We start from the raw sequence: 23,966 nt of genomic DNA, 5'->3' as shown, positions 1-23,966 counted from the left end.
CCCTAACAGTCCACGCCGGTAGGTGTGTCCCCCATTCACTCCGCGCCGGCAGCTGTGTCCCCCCAACAGTCCGCGCCGGCAGGGGTGTCCCCCATTCACTCCGCGCCGGCAGCTGTGTCCCCCCAACAGTCCGCGCCGGCAGCTGTGTCCCCCCAACAGTCCACGCCGGCAGGTGTGTCCCCCCAACAGTCCGCGCCAGCAGGTGTGTCCCCCATTCACTCCTCGCCGGCAAGGGTGTCCCCCCAACAGTCCACGCCGGCAGCTGTGTCCCCGCAACAGTCCGCGCCGGCAGGGGTGTCCCCGAAGCAGTCCGCGCCGGCAGGTGTGTCCCCCATTCACTCCGCGCCGGCAGGGGTGTCCCCCTCCATCCCGCACCCAGGTTCTTATGACACCAGCGTTCACCCCATCACCACGCCGCAGGCATGGTCCTGAGCTCCAGCCCCACACGCGCCATCGTCCTAGGGACTGGCCCATGCGGTGGGGGGGGTCTTCTATGCTCCACCGTCACCCCCAACCCGGCCACCCCTGCCCTGACCCCGAGAGAAGCCGGTCTTGGGTGTCATAGCGGACTCCGAGCCGTCCCCGCACCCCAGCTGGACCCCGCCACCACCCCTGCACCCCAGCCGGACCCCGCCACAGCCCCCGTCCCTGCACCCCAACACTGCCCCGGACCCCACGACCGAACCCCGCACCACACCCACGAACCCGCGCCCCACGCCGCACCCCAAATCCTCCACCCCCCCCAAACGTGCACCTCCATCGTGCGCCGCCGAGGGCACCCCAACCCCCCGTCATCCCCGAGCCCCGCACCCCCACCCCAACCTCGCCCACAACCCCAAACCCCAACCTCCCCCCAGACCCGCCCCCGCCCCCCCCCGCCCTCCCCCCGAGGCGCGTCCCGCACCCAGTGAGCGAGGCGCACACGGCTGGTTGTCTCTGCGCTTTTTATTGCGGGGACGCGGGGGTCACCGAGCCCCCCCGGCGGCTCCCCGGGCGGGGGCGGGGATCAGGGGCCGGGGGCGGCTGGTGCCCGGCCGGGGGCGGCTAGTACCGGCACGGGGCCACCTGGGACACGGTGGTCATCGTGAACAAGCCGCTGAGCAGCTCGTGGTTGTGCAGCGCCCGGTCCACGAGCTCCGGGGTGATGTACGCGGTGCGCCTGTGCCGGGCCTCGTCGCCCGCCAGCCCCAGCACGGTGGCCGTCAGGAACTGGATGACGGCCGCCAGGAAGATGGGGGCGGACGCGCCCAGGCGCTTGGCGTAGCCGCCGGCCCGCAGGAGGCGCTCCACCTGGCACACGGAGAAGGCCAGGCCGGCGCGGGCGCTGCGCGAGCGGCATGACCTCGGGCGGCCGGGCCGCCCTCCACGGCTCCCCCGGAGGCGCGTGCTGGGCCTCGGCGGCGCTCGGCGCGGGGCCTCGGGCTGCGGCCCGGCTGCGGCCCGGCTGCGGACGGTCGGGCGTGGGGCCGCGGAGCCACGGGCCTCAGGCTGCGGAGACCCCGGGCTGCGGACAGTCCGGCGTCGGGCCGCGGAGCCACGGGCCTCAGGCTGCGGAGACCCCGGGCTGCGGACAGTCCGGCGTCGGGCCGCGGAGCCACGGGCCTCGGGCGGAGACATCGGGCTGTGGACAGAGACACCGGCCTCGGGCTGCAGAGAGATGGGGCAAGGGCTGCAGACAGACGGGCCTCAGGCTGCAGAGAGACCGACCTCGGGGTGCAGAGGCCGACCTCGGGCTGCAGAGAGTCCGACCTCGGGCTGCGGAGAGACCGACCTCGGGCTGCGGAGAGACGGGCCTCGGGCTGCAGAGAGTCCGACCTCAGGCTGCGGAGAGACCGACCTCGGGCTGTAGAGAGACCGACCTCGGGCTGCAGAGAGTCCGACCTCAGGCTGCAGAGAGTCCGACCTCGGGCTGCAGACAGTCCGACCTCGGGCTGCAGAGACCGACCTCGGGCTGCGCTGGCGAAACGGCGTCGGGGCGCAGAGAGGAGCGCCGGGGTGCACCGCGGTGCGGCGCGCTGGGCCGGCTGCTCCCGAGCCCTCAGCAGCGGGGGTGAGGCCGCGCTCCGTATCCGAGGGACACACCCCCTCCCCGCGCCGCTGCGCACGTGGTGACACGCAGGCCTGATGAGGTCACCGCGTCCCCATTGGCCCGGCCCGGCCCTCGCCCGCCGGAAAAGCCGCTGGCGGGAAGTCGCTGGCTCTGCGCCGCGCGGACGGCATAGGGCGTCACCGACGGGCGACGAGCGTGCAGGAGCTCGCGCGCCACCACGTGCACCCCAACATGTCGGCCCTCTCGGGTGCACACGCGGCACCACCCCGCGCAGACGGCCCGGCCGCCGCGCGCTCACTGCCCCCTGCACCCCCTCCTGCCCCGGGGGGCCGCTCCTCGGTTCCCGTCCCTGCCGCTTGGCGTCCGCTAGACACCTGCTGCAGGTGCCACCCTGGGGCCAGTAGGTGGCCGTGTGCGCCCGCCGCGTTCCTCGGCACCATGTTCTCAGGAGGGCTGTTCTCCGAGGGAGCGGGAATCGGGGCCCCCCGAGGGAGCAGGAATTGGGGTCCCTCCCCCCGACGGAGCAGGAATCGAGGCACCCCCCCAGGGAGCAGGAATAACGGCCTCTTCCCACCCCCCAGGGAGCAGAAATCGGGGCCCCTCCCCCCGCGGAGCAGGAATCGGGGCACCCCCCCCCGGGGAGCAGGAATAACGGCCTTTTCCCCCCACCCCCCAGGGAGCAGGAATCGGGGCCCCTCCCCTCGAGGGAGGAAAGAGACCGACCTCGGGCTGTGGAGAGACGGGCCTCGGGCTGCGCTGCCGAATCGGCGTCGGGGCGCAGAGAGGAGCGCCGGGGTGCACCGCCGTGCGGCGCGCTGGGCCGGCTGCTCCCGAGCTCTGAGCAGCGGGCGACGAGGCCCCGTCCTTATAAAGCGACACCCCCTCCCCGCCCCCTGCGCACGCGGTGACACGCAGATCTGATGAGGTCACTGCGTCCCCATTGGCCCGGCCCGGCCGTCGCACACCAGAATCGGCGGGAAGTCGCTGGCCCTGCGCCGCGCGGAAGGCAGGAGCTCGCGCGCCACCAGGTGCGCCCCGACATGTCGGCCCTCTCGGGTGCACACGCGGCACCACCCCGCGCAGACGGCCCGGCCGCCGCGCGCTCACTGCCCCCTGCACCCCCTCCTGCCCCGGGGGGCCGCTCCTCGGTTCCCGTCCCTGCCGCTTGGCGTCCTCTAGACACCTGCTGCAGGTGCCACCCTGGGGCCAGTAGGTGGCCGTGTGCGCCCGCCGCGTTCCTCGGCACCATGTTCTCAGGAGGGCTGTTCTCCGAGGGAGCGGGAATCGGGGCCCCCCGAGGGAGCAGGAATTGGGGTCCCTCCCCCCGAGGGAGCAGGAATCCGGGTCCCTCCTCCAAGGCAGCAGGAATAGGGCCCCTCCCCCAGAGGGATCGGGAATCGGGGCCCCTCTACAAAGGGACAGGAGTCGGGGCCCCTCCACCAAGGGACAGGAATCGGGGTCCGTCCCCCCAGGGAGCAGGAATGGGCCCACCGAGGGAGCAGGAATCGGGGTCCCTCCCCCCGAGGGAGCAGGAATCGGGGTCCCTCCTCCAAGGCAGCAGGAATCGGGCCCCTCCCCCAGAGGGAGCAGGAATCGGGGCCCCTCTACCAAGGGACAGGAGTCGGGGCCCCTCCACCAAGGGACAGGAATCGGGGTCCGTCCCCCCAGGGAGCAGGAATGGGCCCACCGAGGGAGCGGGGATCGTCCTGCTCATCCGTCGAGGGCTGACTCGCCCCCACTGCGCGCAGAGCCCCCCGGGGTCGCCCCGCTGCGCACCCGGCGGCCCACCTGGCGGCGAGGGGCACCTGCGGGCCGACGTGCGCGGCGGCGGCGAAGGTCGTCGGGCGGGCCTCGGGCCGAGCCCGCGTTTCCGACGCCCCCGGGGCCCCTCCGGGCGCGGGATGGGGGGCCCGACGGCAGGGCGACACCCGCTGTCTGGGCAGCGCGCTGAGCTCGGCCCCCTGCTCCCGCCGCGCCGCCCCACTGGCCCTGGCCCGCGCGTGCTGCCCCCGGTGCGGCCTCGCGAGCCCCTGCGCCGGCTGTGCCGCGGCACCTGGGGGTCACTGCCCCCCGTGTGTAGGGAGGGGCAGGGCGGGGCCCGAGGGACAGGGAGCTCGGGCAGGTGCAGCCCGCTGACCCGGACCCCCGTGGAGCCTGCGGGCTCCCCCCGCCCCCCCAGGGCTGCCGACCCGAGCCCGGGCTGCAGGCGGGTGCCCAGCTGCACTCCTCCCCCCCAGCTGGGCCTGTCGCGCCCCCGGGTCCCCAGCGCCGCCCCGCGGTGCCAGCAGCGGCCGGTCGGCGAGGGGGGAGCGCTGCAGGTGCGCCGGGACCCGCGGGGCCCTCCCACTGGGCGCCCCTCCAGGCGGCCCCTGCACTCCGGCTGGGCAGGGCGGGGGGTGGGGGCATCCCGGCGGGGGGTGCGACCTGTCGGTCGCCTGGGCGCGACTCGGCACTCGGCGATGCGACACGTTCAGGTCCTGAAACGGGGGGGGGGGGGGGCTTCCCGCGTATTCGGGGCCTCCCGAGTGAGGTTCAGCAATGATTCGTGACTTTCCGTGCACACCCCCTGCACGTCCTCCGCTAAGTGTATTCCTAGGGATGTAATTGCACTTGATCCCGATTTGAATAAAATTATTCAATCAGTTAACTGATCAATTAATCAGTTTCGTTTGAGGTTCGCCGCCGCTGCCGCGTGGAAAGCCCCCTAATTTCTGCACGTTGGTCTCATATCCTGAAGTTTGTTGAATTCACTAACTCTGCCGGTGTTTCGTGAATTCTTTAGGACTTTTTCTGTGTAAGGTTCTGTCATCTGAGAATACAGATGGTTTTCCTTCTTCCTTTCCAATTTAAATACCTTTTATTTCTTTCTCTTGCATCATTGCTCTAGCCAGGATTTCCCTTACAATGTCGGTTAGAGGCAGGGAAAGCACAGATTCTTGTTCCTGATTAGGGGAAAGCTTTCAGTCTTCCACCAGTGAGTATGTATGACCTTAGCTATGGGTATTTCATAGATGCCCTTTATTATGTTTGGTGATTCCCCTTCTATTCCTAGTTTGCTGAGTGTTTTTTGTCAGGAAAAGGTGGGTTTTAGTCAATGCTTTTTCTGCATGAATCAAGACAGTCATGTGGGTTTTTCCCCCTTTATTTTATTAACGTAGATTTATTTTCTTAAGTTGAAGCATCTTTGTATTCCTGGGAGAGTTCCTTTTTGGACATGCAATGTCACTTTTATAATGTACTGCTGGATTCCGTTTGCTAAAATCATTTGAGGACTTCTGCACCTATATTCTTTTTTTAAAGATTTTTCAGGTGTTATTTGAGAGACCATGAATGATCAGGGGGCAGACGGAGAGGATGAAGCAGACTCCCCACTGAGCAGGGAGCCTGACGCGGGGCTCGATCTCAGGACCCGGGATCATGACCTGAGCTGAAAGCAGACGCTTCACCGACTGAGCCACCAGGCACCCGGGCAAAACAATTTCTTACAACATTCCGCACAATACTGTAATGCTGATGTGTCATCATATAACACACTTACACTGATTCCTGTTCTAGTGTATTCAAGCATACACAAATCCTAGGTGCCTTGTAAGAGATTATTTTAAACTTTCCGTAGCCTGTACGCCATGGTTTAAACCGAGATCTTCTGAGTAGGTGTTCCTTTTTTATTTAAAGATTTTATTTATTTATTTATGAGAGACACAGAGAGAGAGAGAGGCAGAGACACAGGCAGAGGGAGAAGCAGGCTCCATGCAGGGAGCCCGACGTGGGGCTCGATCCCGGGACTCCAGGATCACGCCCTGGGCCGAAGGCAGGTGCCGAGCCACTGAGCCCCGCAGGGATCCCCTGACCAGATGTTCCTATCACATTTCTCAAACTGTGTTCCTTTTCCTTTGAAGATGCCGTGTACTTTCTCTGCACCCTAGACTGCTCGAGGTCCGAACCCCGACATGTTGGATGTTAACACGTGTCTTACAAATCCATACACAAGGAATCATTAATTAAAGCCTCACAGTTCATGCACATGCGCGCACACACACACACACAGAGCCCACAGTCTTGGAAGATTATCCTGAGGCCAGGGTGGTAGGGTGGTGCCTGCCAGCACCCTCTCAGATGTGGAACAGGGCCCGACATACAGGACTTCTAGCTACGACGGTTGTATGTGAGCGTTGCATGCTGTCGAGAGAGAGGCACAAAGCAAAATTAGAGGGAAGATGCAATGGGGAGCAATTGCTTTGTACCCTGTCTGCACCTGGCATGTACCTGTGCTAATCCCTCCCCACAGGTCTTCTTTGGCAACGTGGATTCATCTGGGATCAAACACAATATTTTTAACCCTCCGATTATTGCTCAATACATCCGTTTGCACCCAACACATTACAGCATCCGCAGCACTCTTCGCATGGAGCTCTTGGGCTGTGACTTCAACAGTAAGTGCCCAGTCATCACGGGCCCTTCCGTGTCCCAGCCCCGGGTGGGATGAATGACTGTCCTAGTCTTCTCGAGGGCAGGGCGATGTCCCAGGACACAGAACCACGAATGCTAAGAGCAGCGCAGTGCCGAGCAAACGCAGGCCTTGGTCATTGTAACCATGGGATTCCCTAGGGGCAGCCACCCCCTCCGGCACTCTTAAGGTCAAAGTGCCCCCAAACTGAGAAGAGCTGACCAGAAGGCGCGGGGCAGCAGTAACAGCATGGGTGCGGGGGTTAATGCCTGGGAGATGGTGCGGTGGGGATAGTTGTATCGCTGGGGTGTCGGCGGCCGCAGGCTGCCTCTTGTCCTTATGATTGCACCCACCTTTAATCTCTTTGAGGTTGCAGCATGCCGCTGGGGATGGAGAGTAAAGCAATATCAGATGCTCAGATCACTGCCTCGTCCTACCTAAGCAGTATGCTTGCCACTTGGTCTCCTTCCCAAGCCCGGCTGCACCTGCAGGGCAGGACTAATGCCTGGAGACCTCAGGTAAGAGGCCTCACACTCGCCACTTAACCGACGCAGAGCAGGGAGGATGGGTTGGGAGAGTCCTTGACTGCTCCTTTAGAGGCCTTTCTGCCACCTGGGTGTTCCCCGAGACGTGTCAAGGGTGGTCGCGTCTCAGGGGAAGAATCCACACAGATATTTACTGGATGTGCCAGGTGATCGCACACAACATTTTAGGGGGGAAATGATCCCTGAGTGAGCCTCCAAGGAGCAGGATCTCTGTGTGCAATCCTGGCGAATGCCTGTGAAGAAATTGTCGGAGCTCAAGTCCAGTGTTACGGAGAAGTATCTAGAAGTAGCCCTCTTTGCAGGTTTCTCAGTGCCTCAATGGAAAGTGTCACACTCCTCTACCGTTCATTGGGCAGGTTTTTTCCCTGAGAACCACTGAATTAGTGATTTTCTTTTTTTTAACGATTTTTTAAAATTTATTCATGAGAGACAGAGACAGAGACAGAGAGAGTCAGAGACCCAGGCAGAGGGAGAAGCAGGCTCCACTCAGGGAGCCCGATGTGGGACTCGAACCCGGGACTCCAGGATCAGGGCCCGGCCAAAGGCGATGCTAAATCACTGCGCCACCGGGGCTGCCCTGAATTAGTGATTTTCTTTTTTTTTTTTTTGAATTAGTGATTTTCAATCCCTGGATAGCTCTTGGGGATGAACGCAGTCAGTGGTCTCTGCTCCTCCAAGGGGCTTACTTTAAGCGAAACAGATTGTGTGACTCATTGCCAAGCTTCTCATACCCTAGCCCATCTATATATGGCTCGTATATTCATTTAGCAGACATTTCCTGGGCACCCGTTAAATGGCAGACCCTGAGGCTGTAGGAACGAATCTTGAAAAATTGCTTACAGTCTACTAAGGAGAGACCATGAAAATGCAGAGTGGTCCCTGCTATGACGTGGTAAAGAAGAGGGGATGTGGGGGTGTCTGGGAGCAAATGGTACTGTTCCCCAGGATTCTAGTCTAACTGACTTTCCTAGGCAAATAACCCAAAAGAGTGGCTGCAAGTGGACTTCCGGAAGACCATGAAAGTCACAGGAATAACCACCCAGGGGGTGAAATCTCTCCTCATCAGCATGTATGTGAAGGAGTTCCTCATCTCCAGTAGTCAAGATGGCCATAACTGGACTCTGTTTCTTCAGAATGGCAAAGTCAAGGTATGCTGGTCTCATGGGAAAGGCACAAAACCTCTCCTAGGGCTTGACATTTAGAAACCTAATAACTTTGTTATGTGATCAAACTTTGAAGGTAAATATTTATTGAGGATCTACAGTAGTAGGATACCAGGAAAGACATCTGGGAGGTCACAGAGACTCCAGGCAAGGACATACAATCCCAGGAAGGAGCAGAGTAGAGCCAAAAGTCGATTATCCTCAGGCACGTTGCTGTCATCCAGGATGATGGCAAGAACCAGGGGGATGAAGACGAATGAGAGTTTTTTGCCAAATAATGTGTAAAGATGTCCGTATCCGCATCAGCTACTTAGAGTCCTAGGCCTCGTCGACCTTTAACACGTGGGACCCAGACAGTCTTCCTTCTTGGTGTGGGTTTGCTGCATAAGTCAACAAATTGTGCTAATTAGAGGACCTGACAAAAGTCCTGCTATCCCGCAAGTAATGAGAGAATGAATATTCATCTCTATGGTCTCTTTTCTTTTTAACCAAGAATTTTTTTAATGTTTTTATTTTTATTTTTTTACTTTTTTAAATTTATTTTGTATTGGTGTTCAATTTGCCAACATACAGCATAACACCCAGTGCTCATCCCATCAAGTGCCCCTTACCAGTCCCTCTGGTAGAGTCTTCTGCTATTTGCTCCTCTGATCGCTAAGAAGCTCCGCCCAGACTAAGAAACTTTCAGGTCCCTAAAAGCAGCATGTTCTTTCTCATACGAGGCTTTTTGTTTGTTTTTTATTTTTTTAAATCTTTGGTTTTTTTTAAGATTTTATTTATTTATTCATGATAGAGAGAGAGAGAGAGGCAGAGACACAGGCAGAGGGAGGAGCAGGCTCCATGCAGGGAGCCCGACGCGGGACTCGATCCCGGGTCTCCAGGACCGTGCCCTGGACCAAGGGCAGGCGCCAAACCGCTGAGCCACCCAGGGATCCCTGTTTTTTATTTTTATTTATTTATTTTATTTCATTTGATTTGATTTGATTGATTTATTTTTTACATACTACCAGGCTTTTCTACATACTGTTTATTCTACCTAGAACTGTTTCTTTTCTAGGTCTCTCCCACTGCCCCCTTTTACTTGGCTCATTCTTTGAGTCACAGATACACATCATCTCCTCCAGGAAGAATTCCCGGATCCCCCAGTGCTGGACTAGACTTCTGCTTCTGGCAGTTGAGTGGAACAGAGTATAGATAGTGTATGTTCTAGAGGACATTCCCATTGTTAAAAGGGTCTATCTCTGAGACGTGGTACCATATAGACGAACCTCAGATGCACTGAGTTACATGAAATAGGCCAGACATAAAAGGACAAACGTTGTATGATTCCATGTATATGAGTGTATTAGGCTTCGCCAGAGAAACAGAGCTGATAGAACGTGCATGTGCATGCACACATGTGCATATGTGTGTGGGGATAAAGGGGTTATTGTGAGGAATTGGCTCATGATTACGAAGGCTGACAGGTCCCAAGATCTGCAGGGTGAGCCAGTGCGCTGGAGACCCAGGAGTACCAGTGGTATAGCTCTGGTCTGAGTCCAAAAGCCTGAGAACCAGGAGAGCTGATGGCATCAATGAAGGCCAGCAGCTCAAGACTTAGGAAGGGGGTGGTGGGCACTGAGGGGGGCACTTGATGGGATGAGCACTGGGTGGTATGCTATATGTTGGCAAACTGAACTCCAATTAAAAAAATTTTTTAAAAAAGACTTAGGAAGGGTCAGCACTTCAGTTTGAGCCCCAGAGCCGGAAAAGCCAATGTCCAGGTTCAAAGGCAGGCAGGCGGGAAAAATTCTGCCTTATTTAGAGGAGGGTCAGCCTTTTTGTTCTACTCAGGCTTTCAAATGATTGATTGGAAGGCTAGCCGCTCTGTTCACTCTATCATTTGAATGTTAATCTCGTCCAAAAATACCCTCGCAGACACTCCCAGGATAGTGTCTGACCACATAGGCGGGCACCTCGTGACCTAGTCACGTTGACACACAATGAACAACTACCGTGAGGTGCCTAGAACGGGCGGGTCCACGGAGACTGCAAGAACGGAGGTTGCTCAAGAGTTGGAGGAGAGGACGATGGAGAGTTCTTGTCCAACAGGTGGAGTTTCAGTTTGGCAAGATGAAGAATTCTGGTGATGGATGGTGGTGATGCTTGTTCAACAGTGTGAATGTAGTTTATGCCACGGAATCGTACACTTAAAGATGGTCAAAATGGTAAATTACGTGTTAGGTAAATATTATCAAGATAAAAAGGCTATCTCACCTAGAGCACCTGCTTCTTTTTAAAAAAAAGATTTTATTTATTTTTTTAAAAAAAGATTTTATTTATTTATTCATGAGAATACACAGAGAGGAGAGAGAGAGAGAGACAGAGACACAGGCAGAGGGAAAAGCAGGCTCCACGCAGGGAGCCCGACGTGGGACCCGATCCCGGGTCTCCAGGATCACACCCGAGGCGGAAGGCGGTGCTAAAACGCTGCGCCCCCCGGGCTGCCCGAGCACCTGCTTCTTAATGCATTGCTGCACTCGATGGGGAAAGGAGGCGCTCCAGCCTCCTCACCACCGAAAGCTCACCCCATGAACCTCAATGTGAAGATAATGAGCTGAAATCAGAGCAAAGACAGGTAAAATGGGAGAAAAAGTAACATGGATGACCTTTCCTAAAGGAAAATGCTTGTATTAGTGTTGTTAGTAGGAGACTAAGCTTTGAGCAAAACGCGAGGAGAACTGAATGCACTAGGTGATGAACCCCAGAAGGGAGCCAAAGTAGTTGCAGGTGAGTAGCACCTCCTGGCATCTGGAAGAACCATGTTCAAGTCCACTCGGAAGGAAGCACTCCCAGTTTAGGTCTCCGAGATTCCCACATGCTAAAATGATAAGATCATACATATCAGCAAACATGCAAGACAACAGGCCGACCTGACTTCAAGTGAGCAGAGGGGCGCCTGGCTGGCTCAGTCAGTAGAGCATATGAGTCGGTATCAGAGTCGTGAGTTCGAGCCCCACACTGGGTGTTGAGCTGAGTTTATTTGTTAAGATTGTATTTATTTATTTGAGATACAGAGCGCAAGAAAGCGAGCACGACTGCTAGGGGGGCAGAGGGAGAAGCAGACTGTCCACTGAGCAGGGAGCCCGACGCCTGGCTCAATCCCAAGACTGCAGGATCAGGATCATGACCTGAGCTGAAGGCAGACGCTTCACTGACTGAGCACCCCGCCCCCCCCCAGGTGCCCTGGGTGTGGATCCTTCTTTAAAAAAAATAGTTGGGCAGCCCGGGTGGCTCAGCAGTTTAGCGCCGCCTAACCCGGGATCAAGTCCCACGTCGGGCTCCCTGCATAGAGCCTGCTTCTCCCTCTGCCTGTGTCTCTGCCCTTCTCTCTCTCATGAATAAATGAATAAAAATCTTTAAAACAATTTTTTAATTAGTCAAATTAAATTTTTAAAAACCAAGTGAGCAGAAACATCAAGAAAGATTCAGTATCTGAATAACATCAGATATTGATGAACTACGACAACTTAAATGACTAACTCTCCAAGACTGTTAGGCGGTTTTAGGAAAACACAAGTACTTTTAGAAATGAAAAACCTCATTGTTGAAGCTTGAAATTGAAAGAAAGACCTAACAGCAGATTAGACTCAGCCAAAGAGAATTTGGTCAATGGGAAGATCCAGCTCAAGAAGTTACCGAGGAGGGCGCACGGGAGACGAGACACAGAAGGCCATACGTGATCGGAATCCCAGACCGAAAGGGAAAATACGGTGGAGAAATGGCAAAACGTTAGCTTTAAAAATAAAATCACCAGTGACTGTACCTGCAAAATATGGATTTATTTTCGACCAGCAGAGAATTCCGAGGGGGAAGATGCAAGCGAGGGTGGAACCACAGGCGTCTGCAGAACAAAAGCGAGGCACGCCCTTTTGTACAGGAAAGGGGGGAGGCCGGACAGGCTGCTATCAACAAAAAGCCCATTGGAATGATCTGGAAGTTGGAAGTGTAGTGGTTTGTCGTGGGCTGAGTTGTGACGGTCTCTCATTGGCCGGGCTGCTGCGGGGCCGGGGCGAGGAGGGGTGAGCCTTCCTTCCTCCTGCTCTGGGGGTAACGGAGTGGAGCAGGCCTCCAGGTCTTCCGGTTGGATTGGCCTGAGGACAAGCGGCAAGGGGTGCGGGCTCAGCCGGCGGGCCTCCCGGCTCCCCTCCAGAGGAGCTTTCCTTTTAGGACCCTTCACAGAACCAACGAGGACAGCCACGTTTGCCACTTCCATTCTGCATTTTACCGGAATCAGAGAAGTTAGGCAAGAAAAAGAAATAAAATAATAATAATAATAATAATAATAATAATAATAAAAGAAAAGAAATAAAAGGCATGTAAGTGGGAAAGAAGTAGTCTGTCTTCACTGATGATATGAATATGTATCTTTATTGCATCGAACCAGCCCTAACTCCCCTACAGAGTTCCTGGGATACAAAGAATACTCTAAGTTCCTATTGACGAGTAGGTAGAAAATAAACCTGCCAATCCCGGTGAGCTAGCTGCAGAGCTCACTCTGGAGAGTCTAGGAGAAAGCATGGAGAGAAGAGACGAGGTCAGTGGGAGGAAACAAACAAAATCATTTCTGAAAAGAGGAATTCCCGCCCTGAGTGAAGAAATCCTAAGACCTGAGACCTGTGGATCAGAGCACTGGCGTCTGGAACCGAAAGCAAAGGGCTCGAAAGTCCGCAAGACTGGGGATGATGCTGTGTCTGGTGAGGGGCGATCCACGTCTCGTTGGCTTGGTGATGAACAGGAGCAGCAACCAACGAGTAGAAATCCGGTGAGGGTCCTATAAAAGCAAATAGGACATCTCCGGACGCAAAGCCCTTTCTGTCCCACAGAGGAAATCGCACTTCACTTCATCAACAGTAGAGGGTGCGCCCGGCCTAATAAACCCAATACTCCAGCCGCCTGGCTTCTCCCAGCCCACAGGGAATCGTCTATGGCTGGAACTAGGAATCCTAAAGAATTCCTCAACCAACCAAGACGGCTGATGAGTTCAAAGGTGTCCCTGTTCCTGATTTGTCACCGCCCGCTTCCTTGAAAACCCCATGGACTTTGGGCTTGGCAATCGCACGCATTCTGACCAGTGGAATGTGAGTGCAAACAGAAGCTTTAAAGATTTTATTTATTTCTTTGACAGAGACTGACAGAGGGAGAGGGCGCGCACAGTCGGGGTGGGTTCAGCGTCCGACTGCAGGTATCAGCTCGGCCGTGGTGTCCGGGTTGTGACAGCCCCACGTGGGTCCGCGTCATTGCGGAGTCTGCTGGAGATTCCCTCCCTGTGGCCCTCCTGCTTGTGCGCTCTCTCTCTCTCTCTCTCTCTCTCTCTCAGATAAATAAATAAATCTTAAAAAAATGTTCAACCAAAATCTCATAATGAGAAAACAGTCACACAAGTTTACAATGTGGGACGTTCTAGGACACAGCGGTCCTAGAGTTTTAGAAATGTCAATGTCGCGAAGGACCCAAAGCGCCCAGAGACTGGGAGTCTGTTCTAGATCAGAGGTGATTTAAAGACATATGATAAGTAGAGGCAGCGAGTGATTTTTAGTAGATCCTCGATTGGAGAAATTGCTCAAGCGACATCCTACTGACAACTGGACATTCTTAATTATCAGGTCCTGTTACGGCAATCTCACGTTTGGTGGGCGTGACGATGGCACTCTGTGCCTATGAACGCCCTTTTTTTTTTTTTTTTTTTTTTTTGCTGTCTACAAGACACTCATTTTATTTTTTTTATTTTTATTTTTTATGAATTTATTTTTAATTGGTGTTCAATTTGCCAACATATAGAATAACACCCAGTGCTCATCCCGTCAAGTGCCCCCCTCAGTGCCTGTCACTCAGTCACCCCCACCCCCCGCCCACCTCCCCTTCCACCACCCTTAGTTCGTTTCCCAGGGTCAGGAGTCTCTCCTGTTCTGTCTCCCTCTCTGATATTTCCCACTCATTTTCTCTCCTTTCCCCTTTATTCCCTTTCACTATTTTTTATATTCCCCAAATGAATGAGAACATACACTGTTTGTCCTTCTCCGATTGACTTACTTCACTCAGCATCATACCCTCCAGGTCCATCCACGTCGAAGCAAATGGTGGGTATTTGTCATTTCTAATGGCTGAGGAATATCCCATTGTATACACAGACCACATCTTCTTTATCCCTTCATCTGTCCATGGACACCGAGGCTCCTTCCACAGTTTGGCTACTGTGGACATTGCTGCTAGAAACATCGGGGTGCAGGTGTCCCGGGGTTTCACTGCATCTGTATCTTTGGGGTAAATCCCCAGCAGGGCAATTGCTGGGTCGTAGGGCAGGTCTATTTTTAACTCTTTGAGGAACCTCCACACAGTTTTCCAGAGTGGCTGCAGCAGGTCACATTCCCACCAACAGTGCAGGAGGGTTCCCCTTTCTCCACATCCTCTCCAACATGTGTGGTTTCCGGCCTTGTTAATGTTCCCCATTCTCACTGGTGTGAGGTGGGATCTCATGGTGGTTTTGATTTGTATTTCCCTGATGGCCAGTGATGCGGAGCATTTTCTCATGTGCATGTTGGCCATGGCCATGTCTTCCTCTGTGAGATTTCTGTTCATGTCTTTTGCCCATTTCATGATTGGATTGTTTGTTTCTTTGGGGTTGAGTTTAATAAGTTCTTTATAGATCTTGGAAACTAGCCCTTTATCTGGTACGTCATTTGCAAATATCCTCTCCCATTCTGTAGGTTGTCTTTGAGTTTTGTTGACTGTATCCTTTGCTGTGCAAAAGCTTCTTTTCTTGATGAAGTCCCAATAGTTCATTTTTGCTTTTGTTTCTTTTGCCTTCATGGATGTATCTTCCAAGAAGTTTCTGTGGAGGGATCCCTGGGTGGCGCAGCAGTTTGGCGCCTGCCTTTGGCCCAGGGCACAATCCTGGAGACCCGGGATCAAATCCCACATCGGGCTCCCGGTGCATGAAGCCTGCTTCTCCCTCTGCCTATGTCTCTGCTTCTCTCTCTCTCTCTCTCTCTGTCTGTGTGTGTGACTATCATAAATAAATAAAAATTTAAAAAAAACTCTAAAAAAAAAAAGAAAGAAAAGAAAAGAAAAGAAGTTTCTGTGGCCAAGTTCAAAAAGGGTGTTGCCTGTGTTCTCCTCTAGGATTTTGATGGACTCTTGTCTCACATTTAGATCTTTCATCCATTTTGAGCTTATCTTTGTGTCTGGTGCAAGAGAGTGGTCTAGTTTCCTTCTTCTGCATGTGGATGTCCAATGTTCCCAGCACCATTTATGGAAGAGACTGTCTTTCTTCCAGTGGATAGTCTTTCCTTCTTTATCGAATATTAGTTGACCATAAAGTTGAGGGTCCACTTCTGGGTTCTCTACTCTGTTCCATTGATCTCTGTGTCTGTTTTTGTGCCAGTACCACACTGTCGTGATGACCACAGCTTTGTAGTACAACCTGAAATCTGGCATTGTGATGCCCCCGGGTATGGTTTTCTTTTTTAAAATTCTCCTGGCTATTCGGGGTCTTTTCTGATTCCACACAAATCTTAAGATGATTTGCTCCAACCCTCTGCAGAAAGTCCATGGTATTTTGATAGGGATTGCATTAAACGTGTAAATTGCCCTGGGTAACATTGACATTTTCACAGTATTAATTCTGCCAATCCATGAGCATGGAATATTTTTCCATCTCTTTGTGTCTTCCACCATTTCTTTCAGAAGTGTTCTATAGTTTTTAGGGTATAGATCCTTTACCTCTTTGGTTAGGTTTATTCCTAGGTATCTCATGCTTTTGGGTGCAATTGTAAATGGGATTGACTCCTTAATTTCTCTTTCTTCAGTCTCATTGTTAGTGTATAGAAATGCCACTGATTTCTGGGCATTGATTTTGTATCCCGCCACACTGCCAGATTGCTGCATGGGTTCTAGCAATCTTGGGGTGGAGGCTTTTGGGTTTTCTATGCAGAGTATCATGTCATCAGTGAACGGCCTTATTGTGGTTTCGACATGATGAAGTATTTGGGCGACGTGGGCATCTCGGTGTGTGACACGCGGTGACTGTAGGCGGCGGGTGTCGGCGCCCATGGCATTACTGTCCCAGCTTCCCGAGGCCCGTGACGTTCGGCAGTGCCTGGCCTCACTGTGCGGGGCCGCGGGGACTAAACCCTCACTGGCCGGGACATGGGACACGTTGGCGAGCGCCTGAGGGCTCCAGCCTAGCGTGGAGCTGGGTCGAGGCAGGGCTCCTGGAAGCTGCTGGAAGCGTAGGGCGCGGGGAGGGGGGTCGGGGGGCCGTGGGCCCTGCGGGTCGGCAGCTCACGGCGCTGGGGGTCTCCTTTCAGGTCTTCCAGGGAAACCGGGACTCTTCCACACCCGTGCAGAACGCTCTCGAACCCCCGCTGCTGGCTCGCTACGTGCGCCTGCACCCGCAGAGCTGGGCGCACCACATTGCCCTAAGGCTGGAGGTCCTGGGCTGTGACACCCAGCAGCCCGCCTGACCCCCGCCTCTGCGGCCCTGTCTCCCCTGCCTCCCCGGCCTGACCCTGCCACCTCCCCGGCCCTCACCCCCCCCACCTCCCCAGCCCTGTTTCCCCCACCTCCCCGCCCTGTGCCCCCACCTCTCCGCCCTGTCCCCCCACCTCCCCGCCCTGTCCCTGCACCTCCCAGCCCTGTCCCCGCAGCCTCCCCAGCCCTGCCCCCCACCCCCACCGCCTCCCCGGCCCTGCCCCGTCTCCCCCAAGTGCTCCCACATTCGCCCTTCCCTCCCACGGCCTGAGGAGAGGCCGCACCCCATCTGGAAGGCATCCTCCGGCCGACAGTGAGGTCTGTGCAGTGACCGTGTCCACGGCGGGCGGAAGGTCATAGGTCCGTGTCCTCCTCTTTGGGGCTCAGGAAGGGCAACGACCGTAGCAGGCCTCACTGGGACCCCACGCCCACCGGGGGCCGAGGGGGCCGAGGCCGGGAGGTCCCGAAGTGTGCGACCCACGGCTGCGTCCACGGGGCTTCCTGGTGCAACAGGACAAGGCCTTACACTCTCACGAGAGGCGAGGAAATCGATGCTTTTCCCCCGAACTAGAGCACTTCGTGGTGACCGTGCTGGCGCTGCTGCGACCTCCTGGGAAGGCAGCCCGGCTGTGGCGGGTGATCGCGGAGCAGCGCGGGGGCAGGTGCACACGGTTAGGACTCCGCCGCCGCCGGGTTAGGGCTGATGCACAGAGGTCGCTAACTGGCTTTCCTGAGCAGCCCGGGAGGCAAGCGGACCCCAGAGGCGACCTGGTTCTACTTCCTGGAAAAGGTCAGCCACCCTGCTCCCTCTTAATGACCCTGCTCTGGAATTCCTTTCTATGGGCCAGATACACCAATTTCTGAAACGCTCTTGGATCCAGCCCTTGGGCCCTCCTGCTGCTTTCCTCCATGACTGCTCACATAAAACCTTGACACACGCACAACCGCCTTCAACAGATGTAGTTTCACACTGGAAATAAAAATGTGAACAGCGATCTTCGAGACAGATGAGCTGAATCGCAGGATGGACACTTTAGAAATCCAAATTAGTGAGTCAGGAACCAGACTAAACTGAACTCAGAGTAGAAACTGAGATAATTTATGAGAGGTTAAAAAAATTTTTTTTAATTAAAACGGAGACTTGATCCAGGATAAGACTTCATAGAAGGCGAGAGACTGAAAAAGAAATGGGGGGTGCAGGCTGAGTAAGTTCTAGAACTCTCTGCCGACGCTCTTGTGCCTGGGGTGAGCAACACTGCACTGGGCACTGCAGAATGCCACAGGCTGAGCTATGCGAAGTGCTCTAACCAGGATAAAAATTGCAAGTTGCCAAGAGGAAGATCACATTGGATGTGGTCAAATAAAACAAGAGGAAAAAATTTCTTTGGGATGAAATTGTACAATAATAATCATCAAACAAATCAGAATCCTCAGATCAGAGTCTCTTAGTGCAAAGCGGAATTAAAGAGAGACCAGAGCAAAACACAGCCTGGGGCCAGTGGGAAATTCCAGGGCGAATGTAGAAGAATGAGGATGTGCATTGTCTACTGGGTAAACCTGGGCGAGGAGCACGCACACACTATTGCTAACGCCAGAAAACCCGCGCGGTTCTAGAAGGCCGCTCCGTTAGCGGCAATCACCGACATCACAGCAAGTTAATGATCAGAAGATCGGGAAGCAAATTCACTCTCCTATGACAAAAGTACTTTCAGTGAACAAATATAATTTTCTATCACAAACATTTTATCAGACAATCTTGGGGTGCCTGGGTGGCTCAGCGGTTTGGCACCTGCCTTTGAACCAGGGCGTGACCTTTGAGTCCCGGGATCGAGTCCCATGTCGGGGCTCCCTGTGCCGGGTCTGCTTCTCCCTCTGCCTGCGTCTCTGCCTCTCTCTCTGTCTCTCTGTGTCTCTCATGAATAAATAAATAAAATCTTAAAAAAAGAAAGACACAATCTCAAGGTCACAAGTCAACAATCTTTGGAAGATACATATTAAAATGAGTCTGTCTTTCAATGCTATAGAACAGACTATATAAAAATCCAGCTTCACACACACAAAAAAATCCAGCTTCACAATGACAAAATGCAGATTCAGACTCAACTTTATTGTTTGTAAAATGACCGTGAGGATTTCTAACCCTCTGACTACCTACTCACAGGCTGATGACTGGCAGAGCGCTCCTAGAAACTTGCGGGTACAGTGTCACCATATTGCTAACCAAAACGGAAACCACTTATAGAGTTTCATTGAGAGATATCTCAAAAGACCTAAGTAGTTGAGACCAGAAGACTCAATGTTACAAAGATGTTCTTCACAGACACAGCTGTAGATTCAGCACAATCTCAGTGTGAAGTCCAGCGTGTTCTCACTGTGGAATCCAGCATGTGGAAATGTAAAAGGCCTAGAATAGCCAAAATATCAGATAGCAGCATTTATCTTATTTCATCTTTGAAGATTTTTAAATTCATTTTGACGTAATCTCTACACCCAGCATGGGGCTTGAACTCACAACCCGAAATCAAGAGTCACAGGCTCTGCCCACTGAGCTAGCCAGGCCACATGTATTTCAAAGCAACAGTAATGAAGACAATGTGGTACTGACACAAGGACAGATCGATAGACTAGTGGGACGTATTAGAATCCAGAGATAGACCCACATTATATATGGACACTTGATTGATGACAAAAGAGCCCCCCAGGACAGGAGTACTGGGCCAACCAGAAATCCTTGTAAAAAATTGAAATTTGGGGCACCTGGCTGGCTCAGCAGTAGAGCGCGTGACTCTTGATCTCGGGGCTGTGAGTTCAAGCCCTGCACTGGGAGTAGCGTCTACTTAAACCAAATAAATAAATATGCTTTAAAGAGAGAAAGCCATTTTTAAAAAAATGAAATGCGACTCCTTCCTCACACTGTACAAAAATAAAATTAGTCTCAAGTGAATTAAAGCTCTATGAACGGCGAACAATAGAACTACTAGGAGGGTCATGGCAGGTGTCCTCAACAGCATCCCCAGACCTTGCATAGCTTCAGATCTTCTGTTCACGGACAGGCTGGGAGAAAATGTTTGTAGCATGCACAACTGACGGGTGGGTGTGGAGCGGGTGTATGCTGTTGTGGTATGACTGTTTTGACTCTTTTGGAAGACCATCGGGCACTGCCTACCAAAGGTGAGCCTGTGGATACCCCGTGGTGACTGTCTCGGGTAAGGACCTGACGACACCGGGGAGCACTAGGCATGACAGCTCCATGCCGGCCCCCCCCCCCCCACCGACTGCAGACATTTCCTGCTGGCTCATTTTCATCGCTGGATTCCATGCTGTTCCATAGCATAGATCATAATTTGCCCTTTGCTTTCTGACCCAACTCTAAGGCATCATTCACGCTGGTTCCTCTGTGGACGTGACCATCTTTTCTTAAAAATTAACTTATGGGATGGGGCGCCTGGGTGCTCGGCTGGTGGAGCATCCAACTCTTGGTTTCAGCCCAGGTCATGCTCTCAGGGCCCACTTTGGGCTCCCCAGGTCGGGCTCTGTGCCTGGCAGGGAGTCCACTTGAGGGCTCTCTCCCCTTGCCCCTCCCTGCACTGACCCACATGCTCACTCTCTCTCTCTGTCTCTCTCTAAAATAAATAAATAGATCTTTAAAAAAAATCAATGAGTAGGAGTTCTTTGTGTCTTAAGGATCTTAACCTATTATTTGTCATATATGTTATGAAATGTGTTGCCAAATTTGTCATTAGTCACATATTCTTTACAGTATTTTGCTTTATGAAAGCTTTGGGGGTTTTTAAAAGATTTTTAGTACTTTATCTGAAAGGGAGAGAAGGTGAGAGAATGCAAGCAGAGGGAGTGGGTGGCAGAGGAAGAGGGAGAAGCAGGCTCCCTGCTGAGCAGGGGGGCCCATGCAGGGCTCCATCCCAGGACTCAGGATCATGACCTGAGCCCAAGGCAGATGCTTAACAGGCTGAGCCACCCAGGGCCCCAAAACTTCACACTTTTTATGCCGTGAGTTTATTATCAGTACTTTCAAGTATGGCTTTGGCTTAGATGACATGCTTAGAGTCACTTTTTTCCACACCAAGATGATAAATGCATCCACCCAGATTTTATTCCAATATGTACACGGTTTTATGTTTGTTCAGTCCCTGATCCATCTAGAATTTATTTATTTAATTTATGTGTAGGGTTTTCCTTCAGTGCATCATCATATTAAACCATCTCCCCCCCCCCCACAAATATGAAGTGCTACCTTCACCATTTATCCAAGTGCCATGTGGATGCTACTCTAAGGGAGGGGACACACCCTGTGGCACATCACACATCTTAGAGTGGTTCGGGCCTGCGGGGAAGCACAACTGTGGGTAAGAGGCAGAAGGTGCCTCTGTGTGCAGCTGTCCGATGGAGACCGGGGGTTGGGGTTCATGGATGACGTCATAATCAGTGGGGGAGTTCTGTTCGGAACCTCAGAGACGTTAGGCGAGGCCTCTGAGCTACTTCTGTGGACTGCTGCACTCTGAAGACAAGCCTACTTCTCTGGCTCCTTTGGACGCTGTCGCTGAGTCAGGTGAGTGGCCTGCCCTGCCACTTGGGTCACTTTAAGCCCTCTCAACACTACCTGACTGGCTTCATCATAGATGTCGTGGTACTAGAAAGGCCAAGCTTGAATGGCCCAAGTCGGGGTTCTGTGTTCACATGCCGAGCAGCCCGCAGGAGGGCTGCAGGTGTTGGCTTGGTGCCTCGGAGGTGTCATTGTCTTAGCCATTGCCTCGTGGCCATCGCCCTTAAGCCCTTAAACAGTGCTTGAGGCAGCACACGGGACGGGATGGCACCACGTCTTCTGTCAAGATGGAGAAAAGCCTTCCCAGGAGCTACCCAGGATGTCCCGTCCTTGTTCAAAACCCCCGTGCTGGGCCCAGGGACGGGAGACTGCTGGCTCAGGCCACAGACAATCCGCCAGCCACTCATTCACCCAAAAACAGTGCAGGGCTAGGTAGCGAGCAGCAGTGAGCCCCGGACAAAGCCCCTGCCTCGCACTGCTGACACCTTCACCAGGAAAACACATAGGATCAAATAAACACGGAACAGAAATCCCAAAGTCCATCCTGATGAAGTGTGTGCGGGAAGACGGAGCAGGTCAGCTGATGAGGAAGTTAGTGGGGAGGCGGGTACAATCTGAATCCAGGGTCCCAGAAGGTGACATTTGAGCACTTAAAGTGGGTGAGCTAAAGAGTCGGGGGAATATTTGCAGGAGGGGTCGGGGAGCCAAAGACTCCAGCCGGGAACACAGGCTTGGTAAGCGGAAATCGGGCTGAGGTGGGGCGACCGGGAGGAGAGGGTAGGGCAGGGGGGCAGGGGCGCAAGGGGGCTCTTCTGTGCCTTAGAGCAAAGCCCGGAGGAGGCCGGGACACCAGGCTGCGGGGGTGCGCGGGGAGGCCCGGTGGGGCAGAGAGCACTGTGACTTCTGGGATGGATGAGGCAGGGAGTATAAAAGGAGAATGGAGGGTGACAGCCCAGGTTTGGGGGAGAACAAGAGCTGTGAGCTGCAGCCTTGGGTAGGGAGGCCGGGGGTGGGGGGAGCCTCGTGGGGCCTTGGGGGAGGGGACGCGCTCGGGGCTCACGGTGTCGCTCCGCCGAGGTGTCCTCGCTCTGTCCAGTCGCCCCGAGGCCTGCCCTGTGTCCTCTGCAGCCCGAGCTGCCGGGGCGTTGGAGGCCGGGCATGGAGGCCCCGCAGCTGCTGACGGCCGCCGTCGTGCTGTGCTCTGCCAGCTGCCTCCTGCCCGACGGCGCGGCACCCGCCTTCGGTGTCCAGGACGAGGCCCAGGCGCTGCCACCCCCGCGGGGTAGGTGCACGGGCCGCCCGGGAGGCTTAGGGCCCGGTCAGCGCGGATCGGGTCAGCTGGAGGCCCCCCCCATCTCCCACCCTCCCGCAAAGAAAGAAGGAAACAGCCCTAAGGAGAACAGAGCAGCAGCGGCAGCGGGACGGCCGGGCCTGCGCAGCCAAGGCCGGGAGCCCGGGAGGCAGCGCACGGGCCGGAACCGAGGCCGCTCCTGGGGACACCGGTCTCGGAGGCCCCCGCCGCGGCCCAGGCGGTCCAGGCGGTGCCCTGGCCGCGGATGGGGGTGCGGCTGGTGGGCTGCGGAGCCGGGGACACGGGCACCCCCGGGCCCGGGGTCGGGGCCGCAGCGGGGCTCACCTGGCACTGCCCCATCCGATGACACGGTGGCTTTCCCGGCAGACAACCACAGGTCCTGGCTGAGCAGCTTCCAGGACTACGTGTGGGACCGCATCAAGAGCTCCGTCCCCACGGCCGCTGTATTCGCCTTCCTTTTCGCCATCGTCCTAGTGGGGCTCCTCTGCTGCCTCACGTAAGCTGTGGGAGGGGGAGGAGGGGGAGGAGGCGGAGCAGGGAGGAGGGGGAGAGGGAGGACGAGGGAGAGGAGTGAGGACGGGAAGAAGGAGAAGATGGAGAGGGAGGAGGGGGAGGGGGGGAGGGAGAGAGGGAGGAGGGGGGACAGGGAGGATGGAGGACAGGAAGGAGGAGGGAGGGAGGAGGGGGGAGGAGGCAGGAAAGAGGAGGGAGGACAGGGAGGAGAGGGAAGAGGCAGGAAGGAGGAGGAAGGACAGGGAGGAAGGAAGAGAGGGGGGAGGAGGGAAGGGAGAGAGAAGGAAAATGGAGGAGGGGGAGACAGAGGAGGGAGGAGGGGGAGGAAGGAAGGGGAAGGAGGGAGGAAGGGGGAGGGAGGGAGTAGGGGAACAGGGAGGAGGAGGGAGGAGGGAGAACAGGAAGAGGGAGGAGGGAGTCGGGAGACAGGGAGGAGGAGGGACGGGGGGAGGGGGAGCGGGGAGAGAGAGGAAGGGAAGAGGAAGGAGGGGGAGGAGGCAGGAAGGAGGAGGGAGGAGAGGGGCAGGGAGGGGGAGGAAGCAGGAAGGAGGAGGGAGGAGGGGGCAGGGAGGAGGGAGGAGAGGGAGGAGGGGAAGAAGGAGGAGGGGGAGGAGGCAGGAAGGAGGGAGGACAGGGAACCCAGAGGAGAGAGAGGGAGGAGTGAGAGATGGAGGAGGGAGGACGGGAAAGAGGCAGGAAGAAGGAGGGAGAGAAGGAGGAGGGGGAGAGGGAGGAGGGGGAGGAGGCTAGAAGGAGGAGGGAGGACAGGGAGGTAGGAGGAGACGGAGGAGGGGGGAGGGGAGAGGGAGGAGGGGGGAGATGGAGTAGGAGGGAGAGGGAAGAGGGAGGAGAGGGAGAGGGAGT

The 23,966-nt window shown here is 55.2% G+C and overlaps 3 protein-coding genes across 5 annotated transcripts in view; 2 read left to right on the top strand and 1 right to left on the bottom strand.

Moving 5' to 3' along the window:
• The window catches only part of F8 (coagulation factor VIII), a 149,042-nt gene extending 132,220 nt beyond the window's left edge, over positions 1-16,822 (top strand). For all 3 annotated transcript variants that reach the window (XM_041740695.1, XM_041740696.1, XM_041740694.1), the window contains 4 exons: positions 6,339-6,483; positions 6,867-7,015; positions 8,014-8,190; positions 16,554-16,822. In XM_041740695.1, coding sequence (XP_041596629.1) covers positions 6,339-6,483; positions 6,867-7,015; positions 8,014-8,190; positions 16,554-16,709 — 627 coding nt within the window. In that variant the 3' untranslated portion in view covers positions 16,710-16,822. The remainder of the gene's footprint in view (positions 1-6,338; positions 6,484-6,866; positions 7,016-8,013; positions 8,191-16,553) is intronic.
• Positions 827-1,617, bottom strand: LOC121483045 (histone H2A-Bbd type 2/3). The gene has a single exon (XM_041741255.1). It carries the CDS (start codon positions 1,615-1,617, stop codon positions 1,045-1,047), a length of 573 nt encoding a protein of 190 aa, XP_041597189.1. The 3' UTR covers positions 827-1,044.
• Positions 16,823-22,058: 5,236 nt separating the features above from the next.
• On the top strand, positions 22,059-23,089 carry SMIM9 (small integral membrane protein 9). Its single transcript, XM_041740526.1, has 2 exons — positions 22,059-22,559; positions 22,956-23,089. Exons 1-2 carry the CDS (start codon positions 22,436-22,438, stop codon positions 23,087-23,089), a joined length of 258 nt encoding a protein of 85 aa, XP_041596460.1. The 5' UTR covers positions 22,059-22,435.
• Positions 23,090-23,966: the final 877 nt, after the last annotated feature.

This window comes from Vulpes lagopus, chromosome X (genome assembly GCF_018345385.1).
Source record: "Vulpes lagopus strain Blue_001 chromosome X, ASM1834538v1, whole genome shotgun sequence".
Classification (NCBI taxonomy): Eukaryota; Metazoa; Chordata; class Mammalia; order Carnivora; family Canidae; genus Vulpes; species Vulpes lagopus.
Note: the sequence above shows the minus strand (reverse complement) of the source record. Positions and strands in the feature narration are given on the sequence as shown.